Here is a 25162-nt window from a genome sequence, read left to right as displayed (position 1 = left end):
ACTTGCTGAATCAGAAACTCTGGGGTCATGGCCCAGGAATCTGCGTTTTCACAAGGCCTCTAAGTGATTCTAAAGTCTAAGCAGCGCTGATCTATGATCCATTAGGGCCGCGTCTGACTTGTAGACCGCCGTCTCTAAAGGAGCGCACAGAGGAGCCCGGGATCACGCGTTAGACCATGCAGGAACTAGAGGGCAGCGCGCCTCCCCAGGACACCCGCTCCGCGCGGGCAGCTTCGCTTGGACCCCCCGGCTGGGTGGGGAGGGGCCGCCGGACGGGGCGGGCCGGAGGCTGGCGTCCCCGCCCCCCCAGCTTTCGGCTCGCCGCGTCGCGCCGTCCTCCCGCTTCCTTTCCTTCTCGCTCCCTTCCTTCCTTCCTTCCGCCGGGAGCGATGGAGCCGGGGCGCCGGGCGGCCGCGGCGCTGCTGGCGCTGCTGTGCGCGGGCTGCGCGCTGCGCCCTGGGCGCGCCCAGTACGAGCGCTACAGCTTCCGCAGCTTCCCGCGGGACGAGCTGATGCCGCTCGAGTCGGCCTACCGGCACGCGCTGGACCAGTACAGCGGCGAGCACTGGGCGGAGAGCGTGGGCTACCTGGAGATCAGCCTGCGGCTGCACCGCCTGCTGCGCGACAGCGAGGCCTTCTGCCACCGCAACTGCAGCGCCGCGCCGCCGCCCGAGCCCGCCGCCGGCCTCGCGCGCTACCCGGAGCTGCGCCTCTTCGGGGGCCTGTTGCGCCGCGCGCATTGCCTCAAGCGCTGCAAGCAAGGCCTGCCGGCCTTCCGCCAGTCGCAGCCCAGCCGCGAAGTGCTGGCCGACTTCCAGCGCCGAGAGCCCTACAAGTTCCTGCAGTTCGCCTACTTCAAGGCAAGTCCCCCCGCCTCGCCCCGCCCCCACTCCTAGGCCCCGCCCCCGCCTAGGCCCCGCCCCACGCCTAGGCCCCCGCCCCGCCCGATCCCTGGGTCCCGCCCTGCCCCCAAGCCTAGGCTCCGCCCTCCCCCCAAGCCTAGACACCCCCCCCGCTCCCCGCCCTATGCCTAGGCCCCGCCCCGCCCACGCCTAGGCCCCGCCCCTAGGCCCTGGCTCTGTCACTGCGTCCTGAAGCGCGTCCCACCGCCCTTTCTTGACCTAGATCTTTCCCACACACCGCTTCCAAAGGATGCCTTCAAATCCTGTTCCCCCATTCTTCGTCTTAGACATGAAAATACTTTCCGTAGAACGCCTAGCATAGTGTTATTTGAAGACAGACTCCTTTTTTCAGTATATACCATTAAAATCCCTTTTCTCAAGTGAGTGGTGCTTTTCAGTAGCCGGGCGGAAGAGGACCTGCGGAGCCGGGGTGTCCCTTTTAAAGAGGAAATGAAGGCCAGGAAAGGGCAGGGCTCCTTGGAAGGAGGCTTCCCTGCCCGGAGGAGCAGCACCTGGACGCTGTGATTCGGCAGGGCTAGCTCTTCGCTGGCTCTCTTTCATCTTGAATGTAACACAGTTGTCTTCCTCTTTTTTGTGGCTGCTTACATCCTGCCTGTGATTCCTGGCTAAAAATAGCCACAAATTGCAGTTCTCTGTCCTTTAAGCCCTTACTCTGGCGACCCACGAGTTTTAAGAATGGGCTGAATTCCCTGATACTAGGTAAAGAGGTTTTAGCTTGGCAGGTCTTCACCGGATTTTACCAATAGAGCCCTCTCAAAGGCCAGTCGCTACTTTATCGAAGCGGAAACGATTTTTTAAACTTTACTTTGAGTCTTTGGGCTGCAAGATCTGTTTTTCATATTTCCCTGAAACGGCGCTGCGTGTGTGTTGCGTTTACACGAGCCATAAAGGAGCACAAAACCCTAAATGGGAGAAAAGCTGGGTTATTTTTGTGTCTAGTTACAGTTTTATGTAAGCATCGGACTTGTGAATGTTTGTCCTGGCAATAAAAAAACAATTTTAAAATAGAACGGGGATAAGATTAATACATTTCCAGAATGTATGAAATGCGGAAATAATGGTTGACTCACACGAGCACTATTTTTTACAAGTTAAAAAGGCTCGTTTAACCCTCTCTTTTTTGTAGAGCTTTTTTGAGAAATACAGTGTGAGCCAAATTTGAGTCACATAATCAAGGGGGAAACGTTTGATTTTTAAACCTGGAGAATAGTGGAAGCTTTAATTTCTTTAATAACACAGATGACTTTGAAACAAGTGCTACAGGGAGGAGGGGACTACAGCGCTGCAAGTGTGACTGGAAGGCAGGGGTTTCCTCTATCCTGGCATGCTCAGAGGTTAGGAAGTTCATAGCTTCTCTTGAAAACCCTTTATAGGTCTTGTAACAGTCACTCACTTAAAAGTCAGTGTAGGAAATTCCCTGGTGGTCCAGTGGTTAGGGCTTCAGGCTTCCACCGCAGGGGGCATGGTCCGGGATTTTGGATCCCACAAGCCATGTGGTGTGGCCAAAAAACCCCAAAAAGTCAGTATAATACCATCCATCTTAGTATTTTGAGATCTGTTACAGGGCAAGGAGAAAGTTTAGAATTTTATGAACAAACCAGAACTTCACTTAATTGCTTCAACTGAAAATCACTGAAAAATTGATTTGGCGTGGTGATATTGTATGGCTGATTTTTTTTTTTTCTTAATGGTGTTAATATTTTCAAACTCTGTTTCTGGGTAGAGAGGAAATAATTGCTGACAGGCACATGCATTCTACCTGGCACCTTGCCAGCTGGTGACGGGTACTGGAGATGGACAGTGCTTCCTGCTGTAGCAGGATCTGGGCACATGTCACTGTGTCACTCTGATTTGCAGGCCTCTCTTTCAGTGATTGAGGACCAACGCTGAGTTGAACAGGAGGACAGGGTTGGGGGCTTCAGACTGTCCGAATGGAGAGGGGGGAAGGCTTGGATGTGGGCTCTTGTGGGGAAGGGGCCGTGCTCTTGATGTGTGGCCCTCAAGCCCACCGTGGGTTTCATGCCCCCAGCCTGAATTAGGTTCATGTCACGAGCCGTGGGTTCTCTCAGTGGCTGCCATCTCCATGAAATGCTCGTGTTCGCCACAGGCTGAGGGACAGGTGGGCCCCAGCGCTTTATCAAGTGCTTGATGACAGCTGAACTGGGAGCAGACAGAGCTGGCTGCCTCCCAGGCATGCTTAGCCCACCTTTGCCTGGACCTGGACTCTGTCCCTCCCCCTGTTAGGAGTGGCTGGTTTGGCAGATGACGGGGGGCCTCTCGTGCAGACGGCTGTGTCTCCGGAAACCATGTCAGGGTAGGCCCCCCCACCCCCTCATTCTCCAAAACCTGCCTGGGGTCTGTCAGAGGTGTAGCTGCCAAGATGTGGCTCCACCTGGCAGAGCCAGAGTTCAAAATGAATAAAACCATCCTTCAGGAAGGGATTCCATTGTGTAAAACTCAGGTCCTGAGTGAGAGCCCTTAAAAATCCCACCCTGTGCCACTCTTGCTAAGAGCTCTTCTGAGGATCGGAGAATCCAATTTCATTGGCAAATGCTTTAAAAAGGGCTGCATTCGTACTCCTCCCTTCCTGCTGGCTGCCAGACAGGCCCGTTTCCGGCCAGGAGTTAACGCCGTCTGTAGAACTCTTTCAAAGGCAGTCCCGGGGATTCCCTGGCAGTCCAGTGGTGAGGACTCTGTGCTCCCCGCGACCCCCGCCCCCAGGTCCGTCCCTGGTGGGAGCTGAGATCCTGCGAGCAGCCCCCCAGGGCGGGCAGTCGCACCCAGGCCACTGGCTGGCACCCCCCAGATATCAGCCCTGACCTCTGGAAGTCCGACCTTACCACCGACCGCCCCTCCTCCAGGGCAGCCGCCGACTGCCATTGTCTCCAAATGACTGGGCTCCCATTCTGGGGCCACTTCACACAGGCGTGTGCTACCCTTCGATTCTCAGAAATCCAGAGTGTGCCAAATATCCCTGTATTTTCTCTCTCCAAACCGAATCCCCTCATTCCTGCCCCTAAGCGTCCCTCTGGATGGGCTGAAGGAGACTCCGTGCATGTGTTGGGGGGGGGCTTCCCCCCACCAGGCTGTGCTGTGCTTCCAGGGGACCGAGGAGCCGGGACATCCATGATGGGGGCCCTCTGATTGCTGCTCGTGCGTCCGCACAGGCAGGTGTATCCCTGGCTGCCCACCTCTTGAGGCCCCCCCCACTCCCCCAGCACCCGATTGCTCCCTGAGGATTTCTTCTCTCCTGGGCTCCGCCTGCAGGTGCCAAACCTGAAGGTCAAGGGCCACAGACCTTCCTGCCCCTGCAGGCCCCAGGGGGAATCCTGGCCTCGAGGATTCCTCTTCCTCCCTCTTCTTCCAGGCCAGTCAGCTTCTTCCTGCAGCTTCCTCTCCCAATTTCCTCCTCTTCCTATACTTGCCCAGTTCTCTCAAGAGTACAGGGGATTTTGTCATATTTCTGTGTCCTGACCAGACAGCTACCTCCCATGACGTGGTGAAATTCAGGATCAGCTGGCCACCACCTAATGGGGAGAAGAGGGAGAGGGGAAAAGAGAGGGAAACATGAGTTCATTTCATGAAAATATTATGTAGTGGTGATATCACGTCCAAACTGAAACGGATAGGTGTGGTTTCAGGGCTCCAAGGAGCCTGGTCCTTTATGTCTCAGCACAGAAAGAATTCAGCGAGAGGCGAAGTGATGGATAAGAAGTGATTTATTAGAATAGGCTGCTTGTGAGGCTTACAAGCTAGCGGGCAAGAAGGTGCTGCGCCTAGAACTTAGTGGGCTACAGTTTTGTGATCAAAGGGAGAGTGGGGAGGGGGAAAGGATCTTCTCTGTCTTTCTTGAGTTGACGTCATGCTTCCGTCATCAGCTCCTCCTCCAGGCTGGGCAGGGGAGTTTTCATCCCTACATGGTCAAGCCAGGACAGTAAAAATTATTTCAGGTCTCTGTACAATGAGCACCTTTCCATAAATTATTGTTTTTCATGCGTGCAGAGAGCACGTCCTAGGGATCATGAACTTACTGAGCTCACTGGGCAGGATGTGGGTGTTGGGCCGCCACTGTTTTATTGTTTTGGGGCATGTCTTGTGCTTGTGCCGCATGGTTTTGTTGCTGAGCAAGCCTGCTTGGTTTTGTGGTTAAGCAAACCTACTTTCTTGAATAATCATTAGCTTACAGGCATGTCCCATACTTTTTTCTACTTATAATCCCCTAGTGGGATTAACTATTTAATCACCTACTGTGTCCCTTTACTCTGTCCCTATCAAAATCACTGGTATTTGCTGAGTCCTGCTTTGTCCCAGGAACTGTGCCAGGTGACAGGAGCGCAGACATGAATGACACTTCAGGGGCCTTCGAGGATCAGAATCTGGAGGGGGAGACAGACACATTAGCTGAGACCACAGACAGGTGTGAAAAGCAGGGAGACAACACAGGATGACATAAAAGAAGCTATCATCAAAAAATTTACCAACAGTAAATGCTGGAGAGGGTGTGGAGAAAAGGGAACACTTTTGCACTGTAGGTGGGAATGTAAATTGATACAGTCACTATGGAGAACAGTATGGAGGCTTCTTGCAAAACTAAAAATAGAGCTACGATATGACCCAGCAGTCCCACTATCGGGCATATGCCCAGAGAAAGCCATGATTCAAAAAGACACATGTACTCCAGTGTTCATTGCAGCACTATTTACAATAGCCAGGACATGGAAGCAACCTAAATGCCCATCAATAGATGAGTGGATAAAGAAGATATGGTACATATATACAATGGAATATTACTCAGCCATAAAAAAGAATGAAATAATGCTATTTGCAGCAGCATGGATGGACCTAGAGATTGTCATACTGAGTGAAGTAAGTCAGACAGAGAAAGAAATATCGTATGATATCACTTATATATGGAATCTAAAAAAAAATGATACAAATGAACTTATAAAAATTTATATACAATTATAATGTATTACGTATATTACATTATATATTACATAGCATATAAAATATATTAGTACACATATATCCATGACATACTAAAATTACATGTCGACATGTCTATCTACAAGTATTTACCTATAGACCCATGTATATGATATGTATGTGTGTGTGTGTATCTATATATACAGATACTCAGAAGAGAGAGAAGAAATTAGTCCATTTGGTACATGTTGGGTCAGTTACTTGAAATAAACAGGTGATAAGGAGGCATGTGTCCCCCCCCCCAAAAAAAGAGGCTCTTGATCAAGGTTGTGGGGATGGGGGGACTCACTTGCATAAACATAAACACAGGGCCTCTTCCCCCGGTTTTGCTCATTGTTATAGACCCGTGCCTGGCATGTAGGAGGCGTGCAACCAGTATCTGCTGAGTGCACGGATGAGGAAGTGAGGAGGTGGTGGGGGTCACTGAGGACGGTGAAACAGAGATTCTGTGAGAGACGCAGGAAAGTATTGATATATCTGTCAAGGTTCTGGCAGAAAAAATGTGATATAGTCGTACTGGGTAATTGGAGGAACATGTAATAAAGCAGTTATTTCCAAGGGCTGGGGACAGTGAGGTGTGACCGCCAGCCCCTACAGGTCAGAAGGGACAAGGGAGAGACCAATCGCTAGAACCTGGAAGGAGAGAGACTGGAAGGAGAGGCGCCTTTGAGAGGGGTTGTGACCGTCAGTCAAGGGAGCCATCTTGCAGGGAAGGAGCCAGGACACTAACAGTCCAGCCTTATTCTCTTCCCTTCCTTCCGTCTCCTGTTGGGCTCCTGTTGGAGCTCCTCCCTGATGAACCTGCTGCAAGCTAGAGGGCAAGGGAGTCCGCTGTGAAAGCCTGTACCCCAGTCTCCTGGGCAGGGCAGGGTAAAGACTGCAAGGCGTAGATCGGGACAAGCACACAGAGGCCATCTACGCACCTGCAGGGAATGAACACTTGTCCAGAGTGGCTGGACCAGGTCATGCGGGGCCTTGGAAATCACTGAACCCTTAGCTTCCAACATTGTGTAGAAACACACAGTTGCTGAAGGACTGAACACACGTTCTTGTTTTGCAGGAATCACGCTCACCACCCAGTGAATAGCTTGTTTCTCTTTCTTCTTTGTACTTTAGGCAAATAATCTTCCGAAGGCCATTGCAGCTGCTCACACCTTTCTACTGAAGCATCCTGATGATGAAATGATGAAGAGAAACATGGCTTATTACAAGAGCCTGCCTGATGCTGAGGACTACGTTAGGGACTTGGAAACCAAGTCGTACGAGGTATGTTTCGATTTTTACACGGTGGTTAGTTGCAGTGTGAATTGTTGAAGAAGCATAACTCAGTGAAGAGCTATTGACATCGAAGGACCGCTAGTGATTTTTGATGACATTTAATGAATATTATGGCAATAGAAATGATGCCTTTTTAACACCAAGTTAATCCATTTAAGAATGCAATTTTACATTCCATGATGATTTTAAAGCCACTTTTCCTTTAAATGCTACGTTGTAGAAATATGGTCATTTGATCATTCAGTTTTTGTTTTGTTTTTTTAAACCATTCTATTTGGTTTTATGTATTTATTTATTTATCTTGACTTTTAAAAATATTTATTTATTTATTTATTTATTGGCTGCGTTGGGTCTTCGTTGCTGCAATTGGGCTTTCTCCAGTTGTGGAGAACGGGGGCTACTCTTGGTTTTGGTGTGTGGGCTTCTCATTGCGATGGCTTCTCTTATTGTGGAGCACGGGCTCTAGGCGCATGGGCTCAATAGCTGTGGCTCGCAGGCTCTAGGGCTCAGGCTCAGTAGTTGTGGCGCACGGGCTTAGTTGCTCCGCGGCATGTGGGATCTTCCCAGACCAGGGCTCAAACCCGTGTCCCTACATTGGCAGGCAGATTCTTAACCACTGTGCCACTGGGGAAGCTCTAAGTCTCCATTTCTGATGAAGCTAGGAAACATATATATTTGTACACACACACAACATACGTCTTAAGTTGGAAAGGAATTAGAGGCGCTAGGAGGACTGACTTGACAGATGGGAGGCTACTGAAGTCTGTGCATCTGCAGAGGGGAATTCTGATGGGAATGAATGAAGACAATAAGAAGAGGAAGAATCTAAGCCCTTCGAGCACTTACTGTTGTTCAGGCCTGTTGAGCGCCGACTCTGGGGGTGTGGGTACCAGTGGAGGGTGGGCAGGGTTGAAAACAGGGGGATGTGTTGAAAGTACCTGTGGGAGCTGTTAGATCCTAAAGTCTGACTCCAGGGTTTCCTATTGTGGGACCAGATCGCAAGCTTACTTTTTCACTGGTGGTGACCCTCAGACACAGTGGGCAAAGTCTCTTTCCTGGGGCCCTTCAGTTTTCCAGGGAAGAATTCTCCAGACTGGTAGGGTGTCCATGCTTGTCTGCTGGTGTCCCAGAGCCGGTCTGGGGAGAGGGATGGAGGTCTCACAGCTGAGTCAGAGACCTCACCTGCCCCCTGGCTTTCAGCCCAAGCCTCGACCCAGCTCTGCCCTGCTTGTTCCCCGGCCCCTCAGCCTTTGTGGGTAGAGTCTCTAGAATGGACCGCCAGGCTCTGGCGAGCAGTGGCTTTGGAAGGTGCGGGTCCTTAGGCGGGCAGATGGGCGCTGGCGGGGGAGCCCGGGGCTCTAACAGCTCTGCTCGGACTTTCAGCCCTGCTCTCCGTCCTGTGCCTCCTGCCAGCCTCCGTGGTCCCTGCGGGTGCCTACAGGTGTGTCGCTCACCTCCCCTGAGGACCCTCCTCTCTGACAATTTGGCCTTTTGTCCTTCCAAAAGTTATTGAAACCTCGTCTGCTGCTTGCTCCTTTCCCGTTCTCCCATAAAAAGGATTGAAGTCTTTTTACTTTCTTCCCTGTCTTTTTTTGGGTAGGATGTGGGGAGCAGAGCGGAGTGTATGCGGCCAGTGCTTGTGCGTAACTGCAAGCAGCTGGACCCTCCTTGCCCTCTTGGGAGTCCTGCTGGGTGTGGCAGGCTCTGCACCCCCCCCCCCACCATCCCCACCATGGGCCCAGGGGCTTCCTCTCTCTGCAAGGCTTTCTTTCTTTTTTAAAAAAAATGTTTTTATTATATTAATTTTTAAAATTTATTTTATTTTTATTTTATTTTTGGCTGCATTGGGTCTTCATTACTGTGCACGGGCTTTCTCTAGTTGTGGTGAGCAGGGGCTACTCCTTGTCGTGGTGCGTGGGCTCCTCATTGTGGTGGCTTCTCTTGTTGCAGAGCACAGGCTCTAGGTGTGCAGGCTTCAGTAGTTGAGCCGCATGGGCTTAGTTGCTCCACGGCATGTAAGATCTTCCTGGCCCAGGGCTCAAACCTGTGTCCCCTGCATTGACAGGCGGATTCTTTTTTTAAAAAATTAATTAATTAATTAATTTGTTTATTTTACTGGCTGTGTTGGGTCTTTTTTGCTGTGTGCGGGGTTTCTTTTAGTTGCGGTGAGTGGGGGCTACTCCTCGTTGTGGTGCGCGGGCTCTTGCCGTGGCTTCTCTTGTTGCAGAGCACGGCTCTAGGCGCGTGGGCTTCAGTAGTTGCAGCACATGGGCTCAGTAGTTGTGGCTCATAGGCTCTAAAGCACAGGCTCTATAGTTGTGGTGCACGGGCTTAGTTGCTCTGCGGCATGTGGGATTTTCCTGGCCCAGGGCTCGAACCCGTGTCCCCTGCATTGACAGGTGGATTCTTAACCACTGCGCCACTGCAGGGCTTTCTTGCTGCTGCCACCTTGCCATTTCTGCAGGGCCAGCGGCCTGGCATTGCTGCTCTTTTACGCGATCTCCAGGCAAAGCCCCTTCAGTTCTCTGCTTATCTGGTTTCCAGGGGATGCTGCCTGCCCAGGAGGTATAAGGAGATCCACCTTCTTAACCTGAGGCCTTAAGTTGGGTGAAAATCCCAGGTCCCAGGGGTGACCCTTAAATACCCCCATTCCAGAGCAGCTGAAAACAACACTGTGAGCCCCATGTGTATTTCAAGGCCTGTCTTGGTCCCTCCAAATGAGCAGGTTTTCACATGCGTCCAAGATCTCTGCTTATTTCTTGTGGAACCAGGCTGCTTCCTTAGCCCTAGTTATTCCTCTTACCCGGTCCAGACAACAGTTAGCAGAAGCTGCTTGACGTCCCCACTGTCTGGCACACGGCTGCCCTCCCCAGGAGCTCGTGCTGACGCGTGGCAAACTCCTAGTTTATACTTCGCTGTTAAGGGGAGGGTACCAGACACTTGCTTAAGCTTTATCTGTGCCTTGAATTGATTTTTAAAGTCAGCTTGATGGAGATATAATTAACGTAAAACTTATTTACTAATTTTAAGTGTGTAATTCGGTGACTTTTGACAAATGGATGCAGTCATGCAGTTACCACTACAATCATAATATAGAATACTTTCTTCTCCCCTAAAAAGTTCCCTCCTATCCCTTTGCAGTCAAGTCTTCGCCACAACCCCTCACTCCTGGCAGCCACTGTTCTGGTTTCTGTCAACCAGAATTTTCTCTTCTTCCTTTATTCAAACTTGATTTTATTATCAAGCGCCTGCTACTCTTTGAATTAAATGAGTGTACCACTGTGAACAGGGTAGAAAAATCTAGATATAGGTGTCACTGATTGGCTTCTTATTTGTAGTTAAGAGTGAGCATGGTTTCTCCAGAGCCGATGAGAGTAGAGCTTGACGATGGTCTGATTCCTTTCAGGAGGACGGATCTGTCTCCTTTCATGTCTGGACGTTCCTTGGGTTCGCTCTGCTTTCCAGAGCCTGCTTTTGTATTTTTTTTAATTGAATTATAGTTGATTTACAGTGTTTCAAGTGTACAGCAGAGTGATTCAGTTACACACATATATACATATATATTCTTTTTCAGATTCTCTTCCGTTATAGGTTATTACAAAATATTGAATATAGTTCCCTGTGCTATACCGTAGGTCCTTGTTGGTTATCTATTTTACATATGGTTGTGTGTATCTGTTAATCCAAATTCCCAATTTATCCCTCCCCACCCCCCTTTCCGGTTTGGTAACTATAAGGTTTTTTTTCTACTCTATGAGTCTATTTCTGTTTTGTTATATAAGTTCATTTGTATCATTTTTAAAATTCCACATATAAGTGATATCACATATTTGTCTTTATCTGACTTACTTTACTTAGTATGATCATCTCTGGGTCCATCCATGTTGCTGCAAATGGCATTATTTCGTTCTTTTTTATGGCTGAGTCATAGTCCGTCTTCTTTATCCATGCAACCTGTTGATGGACACTTAGGTTGTTTCCATGTCTTGGCTATTGTAAATAGTGCTGCTATGAACACAGGGGTGCAGGTATCTTTTCAAATTAGAGTTTTCTCTGGATATGTGCCCCGGAGTGGGATTGCTGGGTCATATGGTAGCTCTATTTTTAGTTTTTTGAGGAACCTCCGTACTGTTCTCCATAGTGGCTGTACCAATTTACATTCCCACTAACAGTGCAGGAGGGTTCTTTTTTCTCCACACCCTCTCCAGTGTTTGTTATCTGCAGACTTTTTGATGATTCCAGAGCCTGTTCATCCGAGCGGTGCGGGCGTACAACGGTGAAAACTGGAGGACATGCATCACGGACATGGAGCTGGCCCTTCCCGACTTCTTCAAGGCCTTTTATGAGTGTCTCGCCACCTGTGAGGGCTCCCGGGAGATCAAAGACTTCAAGGATTTCTATCTTTCCATAGCAGGTTAGTGGTGGGTTGTATCCTCCACATAAGTGGCAGAGCTGCCCCTGTGGGTTCGACATGCCTTCTCGCTACTTGAGTGGCCTCTGAGGCAGCTTTGAGCTTAAATAAGAGAGGGTAACTGGGGCGGCTGACACACATACAGATTAGCCTCTGGTTTGGCGGGAGCTTCTGGAGAAACAGCAAGTATGGTGTCCAGATACAGGCTGCCTCGTCCGCCCTGCTTGATTACAGATTCCTTCAGTCTTTTGGAAAAATAAAAATGGGCCCCCATTGGCTGTCTCTGGCTGTGTCTGTGATGTTGGCAGCTGCTGGCGCTCATGCCTGGACCTCACACACCATCTGTTAACCAGTGCCCTTCCAGCCTCCCTTCCAGCTCTGGTGTCAGGAGTACGCCCTGCACTCACAGCGGAGGGAGGGGTACAAGAGGATGCTTTCTCGGAGCTGCAGTGTTTCAACTATAGATGCGAAGTATTTATTAGGAAAGGTAACACTTATTGAGCTCTACCGAGGTATCAGGGCCTGATCGAGGCTTGTTACGTGTGTTATCTCAGTTTGCAATCCTGCGAGGAAGATGCTAACATTCTCCCATTTTACATCTGAAAAAGCTAAAACATCATGAGGTTAAGTCCTGTGCTTCTTTTTTGTTTTTAATTTTTAAAAAATTTAGGTATAGTTAACTTACAATGTTGTGTCAGTTTCAAGTGTATAGCAAAGCGATTCAATTATATGTGTGTATATAAATATATATATATATATATATTCTTTTTTGAGATTCTTTTCCATTATAGGTTGTTACCTATAGGTATTGAGTATAGGTCCCTGCATATACTATACAGTACCAGCTTGTTGTTGTTTACCTGTTTTTTTATATAGTAGTGTGTATATGTTAATCCCAAACCCCTAACTCCCCCCCACCCCCATCCCCCCACCATCTCCCAAGTCCTGTGCGTCTTGTCCTCAGGAGAAGGGCTGGGATTTGCACCCAGGTGTTCTGACTGTAGCCTTACCTCTTAACGCCAGTGAAATAGTGTCTCACCTGGGGGGATGACGTTATACTATATCTCGAACTTTATTTTTGATAGTTAAGCACATAGTATAGCATGTGAAAGACAAAGGGAGGTACTGTTAAAAAGAAATCTCCTTCTGGACCAGTCGTGTCCTGACTAGGAATAGATGGCACACACAGCAGGGTAGCTCAAGAAGAAGAAGTGATTCACAGAAGTGTGGGTGAAGGGAACGCCACGGACAGGACAATACCTGGGGCTGCTGGTAGCTGAGCTGTTGTCTCCTAGGCTGAGGGCAGGAAGGAGAAACAGGCAGCCAGAAGGCATCTTCCAAAAGCTGCACCTTGTAGGGCACAGTGGCCTCCAGCGAGGGGATGTACCAGACCCTGGCGACCACGCAGGGGGGGGTCCAAGGTAGTAAATCGAAGACCTCATGCATATGCATATTTGTTAACTTTGAATGGGAAATAGCAACAAGAATTCATCAATCACATATTTACATTTGAGTTCTTGTTGCTATTTCCAATCCAAACTGATCAAATGTTAAATTACAGGGTATTTCTTACATTCTTTCATTTTTTTTCTTTTTTTTTTTTTTCTGTCACACCATACAGCTTGGGGGATCTTAGTTCCCTGACCAGGGATTGAACCCGCACTGTCAGCAGTGAACGTGCAGAGTTCTAACCACTGGACCACTGGGGTCCCTCTTTTACTTTTTATTTGTATACTTTTTTCTTACAGTGAAAATCTTACTTCTCAATAATGTAGAGTATTTGCTTATTTGCTTTTCTTGCAGTGAACATAAAATGGTTTCAAATGTATCACACCAATATAGATATACTAACAGTAAAACTTCTGAGTGACTTTTGCGATGTCTTTGCAGTTCTTTTAGTCCTTAGATCTGTACCATCCAGCTTGGTAGCCATCAGCCGATCGTGGCTATTGAGCACTGGTTCAATCTGAGATGTGCTCTGAGTATAATGTATAGATACTGGATTTTGCAGAATTAGTACAGAAAAAGGATAATGAGTATTTCATTAATAATTTTTATATTGATTACATGTTGAAATGATAATATTTTGGATATTTCTGGGTTAAAAATGTATTATTAATATTAATGTCATTTGTGTCCTTTTAGTTTTTCTTTTTAAATGTTGCATTAGAAAATTAACAATTACATATGTGGCTCACATTTTATTTCTGTTAGACAGTGCTGCCTTATACTACATCCCACTAAAGATATTCCACTTTTGTGATCTTTTCTCTGTGTGGTACCAATTGGATATACATCTAGGTTTATTTTAGTGTGTTTGCAATTTGAGGGCTTGCTTGATTTTTTCCTTTTTATTGTTTAGTTGTTTTGAATATCTAGAATATTCATATGTTTGAGTGAAAACTCTTTTAAAAAATCACACTCAGAGAAGTCTTGCTTCCATCCACGTCTCTCCTATTCATCCTACTCACCCCCAAGGTGACCTTTCTTTATTAGTTTCTGACTTCTACATCTAAAAGTTGTTTGTTGGCTTTTTTTTTGACAAAAATAAGCAAAGATATCTATTTATGTTTGCTATACCTTAGATAGATATTTAGGGATGTTTTTAGTTTTTATTTTAAAATACAGTTGGTGCTTGAACACTGATGCCCAGTGCAGCTGAAAATCCCAGTACAACGTAGTTGGTCCACCATGTCCTTCCTTCCTCTGTATCCATGATTCCTCCATATTTGTGGTCCTCCACACGGGGATTCAACCAACTGAGAATCCTACGGCACAGTAGTACTTACTGTTGAAAAAAATCTGCCTGTGAATGGACCTGTGCAGTTCAAACCTGTGTTCTTCAAGGGTCAACTGTAATTTCAAACCCATAGAGAAGTTCCAAAAGTAGTACAAAGAACTCTCCTTACACACTGCTTACCCAGATTCACCAATTTTTGGCCTTGTGCGCATTTGCTGTTGTTCTCTCTGTATCTGTATGTATATAACTGTTTTTATTTCAGGACTTTTGAGAGCAGGTGTCAGACATCATGACCCTTTACCCTATAATCCTTCAGTGTATTTCCTAAGAATAATATTCTCTACATAATCCACAGGACTGTTATTAAATTCAGGCAACTTAATATCGATACAATACTTTTTTTTTTTTGGCCACGAGGTATGTGGGATCTTAGTTCCCTGACCAGGGATGGAACCCATGCCCCCTGCACTGGAAGTTGGGAGTCCTAACCACCGAACTGCCAGGAGGGTCCCAACATCAATACAATACTTTTATCCAATCTACGGTCTGTATTCCAATTTTGTCAATCATGGCAATAATGTCCTTTCTAGCAACTTTTTTTCCCTGGTACAAGATCTTTTCCACGATCAGATTTCCCTCTTTAAATATTTATTTATTTTATTATTTATTATTTATTTATTTGAGCCTTGGTTGCGGCAGGTGGGCTTCTTGGTTGCAGCTTGAGGGCTCCTTAGTTATGGTGTGAAAACTCTTAGTTGCAGCATGCATGTAGGATCTAGTTCCCTGACCAGGGATTGAACCCAGGCCCCTGCATTGGGAACACAGAGCCTTAGCCACTGAACCACCAGGGAAGTTCCTCACGTAGGGAAGTCCCTCATGTGCTCTCTCTTAATAAATTTATTTATTTATTTATTTATTTATTTATTTAATTGGCTGTGTTGGGTCTTCGTTGCTGCACACGGGCTTTCTCCATTTGCGGCGAGCGGGGGCTACTCTTCGTTGTGGTGCGTGGGCTTCTCATTGTAGTGGCCTTTCTTGTTGCAGAGCACGGGCTCTAGGCACATGGGCTTCAGTAGATGCGGCACATGGACTCAATAGTTGTGGCTCACGGGCTCTAGAGTGCAGCTGCAGTAGTTGTGGCACACAGGCTTAGTTGCTCTGTGGCATGTGGTATCTTCCTGGGGCAGGGCTTGAACCCATGTTCCCTGCATTGGCAAGTGGATTCTTAACCACTGCACCACCTAGGAAGTCCATCACATGCTCTCTTTTAAAGGCTACATAGATTCTATTGTTTGTATGTACCATAGCTTATTAATCACCATCCTGTTGATTGGAATTTGGGTTATTTATAAGTTTGTTTATGTATGCCTATGTCTAAAGAAAGTTTTCCCAGAAGGAGACTATGGGGTTAGAGAATATATGCATATTATTTATTTATTTATTTATTTTTAATTTTATTTATTTTTAAGATTGATTGATTGATTTTTATTTTTGGCTGCATTGGGTCTTTGTTGCTCTGTTCGGGCTTTCTCTAGTTGTGGTGAGCAGGGGCTGCTCTTTATTGCAGTGCTTGGGCTTCTCATTGTGGTGGCTTCTCTTGTTGCGGACCACGGCCTCTAGGTTGTGGCACAGGGGCTTAGTTGCTCTGCGGCATGTGGGATCTTCCAGGATCAGGGATGGAACCCATGTCCCCTGCATTGGCAGGTGGATTCTTAAGCACTGTGTCACCAGGGAAGTCCCTATTTATTTTTATTTTTTTATTTTTTGGCCACACCAAGCAGCTTATGGGATCTTAGTTCCCCGACCAGGGATCGAAACAGTATCCCCTGCAGTGGAAGCACAGAATCCTAACCGCTGGACCTCCAGGGAATTCCTGAGAATGTGTGCATTTTAACCTTTGATAAATTTTGCCAGATTGCTCTCCAAAACCTTTGTTCCTGTTTTGCTCCTACCAACAAAACATGAGAGTATGAGTCTCTGTTCTCTTCCTGTCACTGGATGTCATCAAATTTTAAACATTTTGCCAGTTTAATAGCTTACATTATTTTAGGTAGAATTATATTTCTTAACTACAAATGAGGTTAAGATCTTTTTGCAATGTTTACTAGCCCTTTTTATAATTTCTATTAACATCCTTTTGGCTATTTTTATAGTGGACATTTGTGTTTCTTTCGTATTGATTTAGGAAACTTTGTATATGAAAGATTGTAGCCCTTTATTGTAAGTGTTGTGAATATTTTACTTTTATCATTTTTACCTTTTACCTTGCTTGTTTTGGGGGGTGGGGCAGAAGTGGCATTAAGAAGAGAATGGATACACTGCCTGAAAATGTGTGTGTTCTTTCAGATCATTATGTGGAAGTTCTGGAATGCAAAATACAGTGTGAAGAGAACCTCACCCCAGTTATAGGAGGATATCCAGTCGAGAAATTTGTGGCTACCATGTATCATTATTTGCAGTTTGCTTATTATAAATGTAAGTAATCATCTTCTAGGAGATCGGGGCAAGGTACGAAGACTTAGCTTCCACATCTGTAAAGTAGAGAGTACTAACCTTGTAAGATTGTTGTGAGGATTAAATGAGTTGATAGACGTGGAATGCTTAGGAAATTCACATACTGGCACATGGCACACTCTATAGAAGTGTTTTTTTGGTGGTGGTTGTTGTTTTTAGTTTAAATCTTTTATTTATTTATTTTTTGGCCGCTCTGCGTGGCACGTGGCACCTCAGTTTCCTGACCAGGGATGACCCCTGTGCCCCCTGCAGTGGAAGCCCGGAGTCCTAACCAATGGACCGCAGGGAAATCCCTTTTTTTTTTTTTTTTTTCTTAATATCATTATTTCCCTTCTTCCACATCATTGCCTTTACTTTTCAGACTCTAAGAATGTCATTGCAGTTGGTCCTGCCTGGGCCTGAAATTGGAGTTTATCAATCCGAATCTTCCAAGTAGACAAAGGGGACACATGGGGGGAAAGAAAGGAACTCTGAGCTCAGACTTCAGAGCCCGAACTTCCTGGCTTTCCCTCCTCTCCCTGTCACCAAGACTGCCGGTGCCCCTCCCATGAGCAGCGTGTCCCTCGGCAGTTCAGTGACAAGCACAGGAGGTCATTAGGGTCATTTGCAGCAGCAGCGCCTCTGCCCTCCTGATGAAGTGTCTGGTCCACCGGCAGGTGTGTGGCTAGCTTCTCCAAGGCTGCCCTTCAGACTCAGGGGCGGCTGGTCTTGGGGATTCAGGGATGTGCCGGGCGGAGTGACAGGTGACCTTGGCTTCCCCAGCCCCCCTTCCCCGCTGTGTCATCCTGTTCTTTGCCTGGGGTCCCTCTGCCCGCAGCAGCCACCTACCTGCTACCTTTTAATCCCATCACGTCTCCTCTGCAGGACACACTGGAGGCCTTGCCTGCTGAAGGTTAAAAAAGGGAGAAAAAGAAAAGAAAAAAATTTTCCTTCTCTCCCTTTCTCTCTCTTTTTTCTTTTTCTTTTTCTTATTTTTTAAATTAAAAACATTTAAATTTTTTGCTGCTAATGGAGATGATTCCTTTGTTCCTGAAAAGTCTCTGATACTGACATTTACACCATGTTTTTCTGAGGAAGGTTACTGGCCTCTCTCAGCAGTGAACCTGATCTTAGAGCAGCCCGAATCTCACCTAAGGATGCAATGACATGTCTCTTGGTTGGGACATTTCTGAGATCAACCGGAGGTCGAGGTGTGTTTTTAAAAAGTGTCCGTCCCAGGAGTCCCCTTCATGGGGGGAAGGATGAGATTTCATATGCCACTGTTACCCCAGCCCAAGCTATCTGATAAAGGATTATTTAGAATAGAGGACAAGTGTCTAGTTCTATATAATGTGTGAACACGCTTTCCTATGAGGCAGCACTGAGCTCACAGCATGTTGCCTGCAAATCTTTGTTGTCTGCATTCTAGCATGGAGGGGACAGTTTTCCACGAGGCAGTGTCTTTGCTTATGAAGAGCCCTCTTTTTTTTTTCAGTGAAAAATATGCCTTTATATTGATAAAATATCAACATAACGTAAATCTATGGCTTTTTTAAAGTGTACAATTTGATATTTTTTTCTTATTAGCAATGTATATATGGCAATCCTAATCTCCTAATTCATCCCACCCCACCCCCCCTCTTTCCCCACTTGGTGTCTGTATGTTTGTTCTCTACATCTCTGTCTCTATTTCTGCCTTGCAAACCAGTTGATTTGTGCCATTTTTCTATATTCTGCATATATGTGTTAATATACGATATTTGTTTTTCTCTTTCTGGCTCACTTCACTCTGTATGACAGTCTCTAGGTCCATCCATGTCTCTACAAATGTCCCAGTTTCGTTCCTTTTTACAGCTGGGTAATATTCTTTTGTATGTATGTACCACATCTTCTTTATCCATTCATCTGTTGATGGACATTTAAGTTGCTTCCCTGTCCTGGAAGAGCCCTCTTTTTTAATATAAGTAACTGAATTAATGCAAGTGCTTTCTTTCAGAGAGGCTTCTAGGAGAAGCTTATTGCAGTAAACCAAACATCTCAGAGATGTACAGAGAAACATCGAAAGCAAACAACCATCCCCATCCCCCTCCCTGCGCTCCCCCACCCCCAGTGTGAACTGTTGGCTTGTATTCATCCACTCGTGGAGGGACCCTGTTTTAATGAGAATTATAAAAAATTTATGTACATATTTTATTTAACTTCTGGAAAGTTAAAAGCCTAGTGGAGAGGATGGTACAGTGAACGCTAGGGTGCCCAGCACCCAGTCTCAGCTTTTATCAACACACTGCTGATCTTGGGTTCAGTTTATAGATGTTCTGTTGGAAGAAAACGTAGCCCGTGTTTTTCTTTCATTTTCATGAGACGCTGTGCGGGCACTTCACTAAGCTGCCCCATGATGGACATTGAAACATGGCTCTTCCAGCCACTGAGCAGACTGGCTTCAGTGGGAAAATGCCAGAACACTGGCATTTAGAAGTGTTCCAGACCCTTCCAGGCTCTGGCAGCTCACTGGTCGGTCCTGTGAAATCCTAACTGTAAAACCCACCCAGCACATCAGAAACTGTGGCAAAGACACAATGGCTAAGAAACCACAACTTCCAGCTTTTCTTGCTGCTCCCCAAGAAATCTTTGCTTTCTGGATTATAGGTAAACAGTGTGAGTGAAATTAACCTCTTGAAATCGGCCTCTTGCATCTTGGCCCTGTTTTGAATTCTTTTTCCATCACCTACCCCAGGACATTTCTTGAAGACGGGTGTCATTTCCAGCCCTGCAGGCCTTGTGAATAGGAAGTGCCCTTAAGCAGCATTTTTAAAGATGTTGTTATGGGAAATGGCCACAAGGAGGCAGCATTTCTTCGTGCCCAACTTGGTTACTCAGGCAACCAGAGCCTTAGGAAAGTCGTGTGCCTGGGTCGTCAAGGAGGGAGGAATGTGCCCGAAGAAATGCCCAAGGGCTTGTGTCTCATTCCTTCTTCCCCCTTACCCTTCACCCCACGGAGTAATCCCAGCCGCAGCAGAATCGCTACACGGAGGGTGCTGTCATCTGGAGGTGGGGTGACTCTAAGGAAGGAGGCTGGAGGTGGGAACCCCACTACCAGGAGACGTGGACACCAGGTGACTTTTCAGAGCTCTTCCAGCCCAGAGGCTCCACCCTCCTTTGGGTGCACTGGGCTCGGTGTAGCTGTAGGAGGCCCGCCTGGATCTGGAGATTGTGGTCCCATGCTGAGGGGACCAGGCACCACAGGGCCAAGGGGGGTTCCTTTCCTGCCATATCCTTCCCAGCTCCCTGAGTTCCAGGACAGTCCAGCCTTGGGACCCCAGCCTGCTCAGGCTCCAGGGATGTGACACCAGCCCAGGTCACTAAGGCCTGAGGGGAATACAGTAGGCACTTCTGCAGAAGTCTGTACCTAAAAAGGAACTTCTTCAGTTTTCCAAACTGGCCTCCAGGTTCCCATGGACACCACAAACGTGACCTCTTCACCCTGGGAAGGTGAAGGAAGATTTCTTTTGTTGTTGCAGATATTCCAAAGGAGGGGCTGAACAGAAGGGGCTTGTTGGTGATCTTTTTCTTTTTGAAGATGTTATTCAGTGGAGGGTGGTGCGTGAGAGGGTGGCTGATGTCCTCTTCTTGTTTCCTTTGCCTGCAGTGAACGACTTGAAGAACGCAGCCCCCTGTGCGGTCAGCTACCTGCTCTTTGACCAGAACGACAAGGTCATGCAGCAGAACCTGGTGTATTATCAGTACCACAGGGACAAGTGGGGGCTCTCGGAGGAGCATTTCCAGCCCAGACCAGTACGTGCCAGTGCACCAGGCATCGTGCTTCCTGTTCTCGTCTGCATCCCACTTTCAGAAGGCAGCTTTGCATCTTCAGAGATGGGTTATTTCAGAAATGAAGGGAAACTCAGTTTTTTCTGTAGCTTTTTTTTTCTTTTTAACATTTTACTTTTGTTCTCATTTCTAAATCACGCTACAAATTTGTAAGCACGCTACAAATTTCAAACATGACAGTAATGATTCACTTAGGAATTGAGACTGCTGCTTAATCCCATATTTTCTCTTTCTCATCCTGCCCTATAGCTATACGTTTACCTTATATGCAGCATGTAATTGTTTATTTTTACAATACTGGGATCTTACTGTTTTGCAACTTGCTTTGTCTTTTCTTTTAATTAATTTGTTTATTTATTGGTTGTGTTGGGTCTTCGTTGCTGCATGCAGGCTTTCTCTAGTTGCAGTGAGTGGTGGCTTCTCTTGTTTCGAAGCACGGGCTCTAGGAACGCAGGCTTCAGTATTTGTGGCATGTGGGCTCAATAGTTGTGGCTCGCGGGCTCTAGAGCGCAGGCTCGGTAGTTGTGGCGCACAGGCTTAGTTGCTCTGCGGCATGTGGAATCTTCCTGGACCAGGGCTCGAACCCGTGTCCCCTGCATTGGCAGGCGGATTCTTAACCACTGCGCCACCAGGGAAGCCCCACCACTGTTTAATTTTAAACATTTTCATCACTCCCTAAAGAAGTCCCGTACCCTTTCCCCACCACCACCCCAGTTCTCCCATTAAAAGGTTGGTCATGTAAACTGCTCTCTGCTTGTGTCTGAACAGGAAGCAGTGCAGTTCTTTAATGTGACAACACTCCAGAAAGAGCTGTATGACTTTGCTAAGGAAAACATAGTGGATGATGATGAGGTAAGTTTTCTTATTTAGCACAGGTCTGACTAAGAGAAAATATTACTGAAGGCCGAGTCGTCCCTGAAATGAGAAACAGAAGGGGCCTTGGGAAAACAGTTTCTGTGGGCGTTTTAGCACATCAGCGCACTGGCCTAGGCAAGAAGGGTTTTCGAGGAAACCTAGGCTGAAGCCCCACGTTACCTGACAGAGCACAGAGCCACCAGGAACCCATCACAGGGGCGCGTCCAAACATCATTTTTTAAAATTAATTAATTACTTAATTGGCTGTGTTGGGTCTTTGTTGCTGCACATGGGCTTTCTGTAGTTGTGGTGAGTGGGGGCTACTCTTCATTGTGTGTGCGGGCTTCTCTTGTTGTGGAGCACAGGCTCTAGGCGCACAGGCGTCAGTAGTTGTGGCACGCAGGCTCAATAGTTGTGGCTCGTGGGCTCTAGAGCGCAGGCTCAGTAGTTTTGGCACACGGGCTTAGTTGCTCTGAGGCATGTGGGATCCTCCTGGGGCTTGAACCCATGTCCCCTGCATTGGCAGGTGGATTCTTAACCACTTCACCACCAGGAAAGTCCAAATATCATTTTTTAACAGTATAAAAACACAGTGAATTTTCAATTACTCAGCACTCTGAAGACACTGGGAAACTCACATCCCAATTTTTCTGTCAGTTTGGTTTTTTTGTTTTGTTTTTTGTAAATTAGGCATTTTATCCTTCTCTGGAGTTGCTTGAAATTCCTGATGAAGTCTTACTCAGCTGACTTCTTTATTGATGGTGGAGACTCTGCTGGTTGTGGAACCGTCATTCTGTGGTAGGGCAGCCTCATCACAGAAAAGACATCATTAAGGGTAGCGTTTAGAGAGATGTGTTTAGAACAAACCTGAGCTTTCTAAGACAGCTGGGGACGCGCCCGCCATTGGAGCTGGGTGAGAGCTGCAGGTTTATTCTCATCCGACCCCTCACTTCATAGATGAGGAGCTTGGGGGACAGGAAAGTTCTGGGAGCTGCGAGGCCAGACCCAGTAGCCCTGAGCCTCCGTGTCTGCTCTTTCCACGGCCTCATCTTTCAGTGAATCACCTGTAAACAAGACATCATCATGGAATTTGTTTCCTGTGCATGAATTTGCATGAGACGGATCAGCCATTCGCATGCATTTAACTCCCCTGAGGCTCAGTCCTTCATCTGTAAAATGGGGCTAATAACGTTGACCTCACAGGGTAGGAAGAATGAAGTATCACCTTGCACATCAAAGTCCTTTACAAAGTAGGAAGTGACCCATGTGGCATGTGTCTTGAGTTGGGTTCTCTTGAAGCAGAGTCTGTAATAAGACCACAAGAATGCTGAAAAGGAAGGAATGCTGGCCAGACACAAAGAAGGTTGACTGCTGTGGTTTGAAAAGTGGAGAAAAATATATTTATTTATTTATTGGCTGCACAGCAGGGCATGTGGGATCTTAGTTCCCCAACCAGGGGTCAAACATGTGCCCCCTGCACTGGAAGCTCGGAGTCTTAACCACTGGACCACCAGGGAATTCCCAAGAAAAACGTATTTAGAGAAAAGGGGACGCGAGAGTTCCTGATTATTTAGAGGCAAGCTACTATTTATATTTTGGTATTTATGCCTCCAGTTTTCTTCTGTATATTTCCCATATATATTCACTATAAACTTGACTGTAATTATATATCATGACTTTTCCACTTAGCATTGTGGTATGAGCAGTTTCCCTTGTGTTTTTCTAGAACAGCTTGATTGAGGCATTCACATAGCGTACAGTTCTCCTTTCTAGAGTGTACAGTTCAGTGGTTTCTGTGTATTCAGTGTATTCATCAAGGTGTGCATTCATCCTACCATCAAACTTGAGAACATTTTCATCACCCAGATGAAAGCCCAGGGACGTCCCTGGTGGTCCAGTGGTTAGGACTCCACGCTCTCATTGCCGAGGGCCGGGGTTCAGTCCCTGGTCGGGAAACTAAAATCCCGCAAGCTGCACGGTGCAGCCAACAACAATGAAAAAGACAAAACCACATGAAAGCCCGAACCTGGTAGGAGTCACTTTCCATTCCTTCCCCTCTGGCCGCCCCAGCCCTTTCCCCCAGCCCCTGGCAACCACTAACCTGCTTTCTGTCTCTGGATTTGCCTGTCGGGGATGTTTCATATGAATGGAATCAAGTGGGTCTTGGTCTTTGCGACTCGTTTCTTTCACTGAGCATAATGTTTGCCGGGTTTAACCGTGTTGTAACGTGCATCATGCTACATGTAAAAATTCCTTTTCATCGCCAAATAATATTGCACTGCCTGGATATACCACGTGTTGTTCATTCCGTGGTTGGTAGACATTTGGGTTGTTTCCACTTTCTGGCTACTTTGAATAATGATACTGTGGACATTTGTGTATCAATTTTTGTCTGGGCAAAAGTTTTCAATTCTCTTATACCTAGGAGTGTCTATTTAGGAGTGGAATTGCTGGGTCCTACAGTGACTCTATGTTTAACTTGTCAAGGAACTGCCAGACTGTTTTCCAAAGTGGCTGCGTCATTTTACATTCCCGCCAGCAGTGTATGAGAATTCTAATCTGCTACATCTTCGTCAGCATTTATAGTGTCTATCTTTCTTTCTGTGTGTGTGTATGTGTGTGTGTCTGTCTTTTTAATTGTAGCCACCCTAGTGGGTGTGAAGTGGTACCTCATTGTGGGTTGTTTTTTGTTGTTGTTGTTTTGATTTTTTAAAAAATAACTTTATTTATTGGCTGTGTTGAGTCTTTGTTGCTGTGCGCAGGCTTTCTCTAGTTGTGGTGAGTGGGGGTTACTCTTTGTAACACGCAGGCTCAGTAGTTGTGGTTCATGGGCTCTAGAGCACAGGCTCAGTAGTTGTGGTGCACCGGCTTAGTTGCTCCATGGCATGTGGGATCTTCCTGGCTCAGGGCTCGAACCCGTGTCCCCTGAATTGGCAGGTGGATTCCTAACCACTGCGCCACCAGGGAAGTCCCCTTATTGTGGTTTTGACTTGCATTTCCCTGTTGACTAATGATGTTGAGCATCTTTTCATATGCTTATTAGCCATCTGTATATCTTCTTCCGAGAAATGTTAATTCTATTCAAGTCCTTTGCCCATTTTTAAGTTGGGTTGCTTGTCTTTTCATTGTTGAGTTGTAAGAGTTCTTTATACATTATGGTTATAAGTCCCATCAGATATATGAATAGTAAAATTTTCTTCCAGTCCGTGGGTTATCTTTTCATTTCGCTAATGGTGTCTTGAAGCTCAGAAGTTAAATTTTGATGAAATTCAGTTTATCTATTTTTTCTTCTGTTTCTTATGTTTTTGGTGCCATATCAAAGGAACTATTGTCTAATCTATGGTCACTAAAATTTGCTGTTTTTTTCTAAGGGTTTTATAGTTTTAACACTTGCATTTAGGTCTACAATCCATTCTTTGTTAATTTTATAGATGATGTTAGGTAGTGGTCCAGTTTTACTCTTTTGCGTGTGAAAATACTGTTGTCCCAGTGTCATTTGTTGAAAAGACTTTTTTTCCCTATTCAATTGTCTGGGTACCCTTGTAAGAAATCAGTTTGACCTTCAATGTGAAGGTTTATCTCTGGATTCTCAATTCTATTTCATTGATCTAGATTTCTATCCTTATGCCAGTACTGCGTTGTCTTGAA

At 46.5% G+C, this 25162-nt stretch overlaps 1 protein-coding gene across 3 annotated transcripts in view; it reads left to right on the top strand.

Moving 5' to 3' along the window:
- The first annotated feature begins 210 nt into the window (after nt 1–210).
- The window catches only part of CRTAP (cartilage associated protein), a 37204-nt gene continuing 12252 nt past the window's right edge, over nt 211–25162 (top strand). For 2 of the 3 annotated variants that reach the window (XR_009048745.1, XM_057705397.1), the window contains exons 1-6: nt 216–860; nt 7026–7175; nt 11430–11601; nt 16685–16813; nt 20478–20623; nt 21428–21511. Coding sequence is in view for 2 of the 3 variants with exons in the window: in XM_057705397.1 (XP_057561380.1) it covers nt 390–860; nt 7026–7175; nt 11430–11601; nt 16685–16813; nt 20478–20623; nt 21428–21511 (1152 nt within the window). In the remaining variant the exon portion in view is untranslated. Of the gene's footprint in view, nt 861–7025; nt 7176–11429; nt 11602–16684; nt 16814–20477; nt 20624–21427; nt 21512–25162 lie in introns of all 3 variants that reach the window. The other variant, XM_057705398.1, reaches the window with a different exon arrangement.

This window comes from Hippopotamus amphibius, chromosome 13, assembly GCF_030028045.1.
Source record: "Hippopotamus amphibius kiboko isolate mHipAmp2 chromosome 13, mHipAmp2.hap2, whole genome shotgun sequence".
NCBI classification, from domain to species: Eukaryota; Metazoa; Chordata; class Mammalia; order Artiodactyla; family Hippopotamidae; genus Hippopotamus; species Hippopotamus amphibius.
The sequence above is the reverse complement of the archived record's forward strand: the minus strand, read 5'-3'. Positions and strand labels throughout refer to the sequence as shown.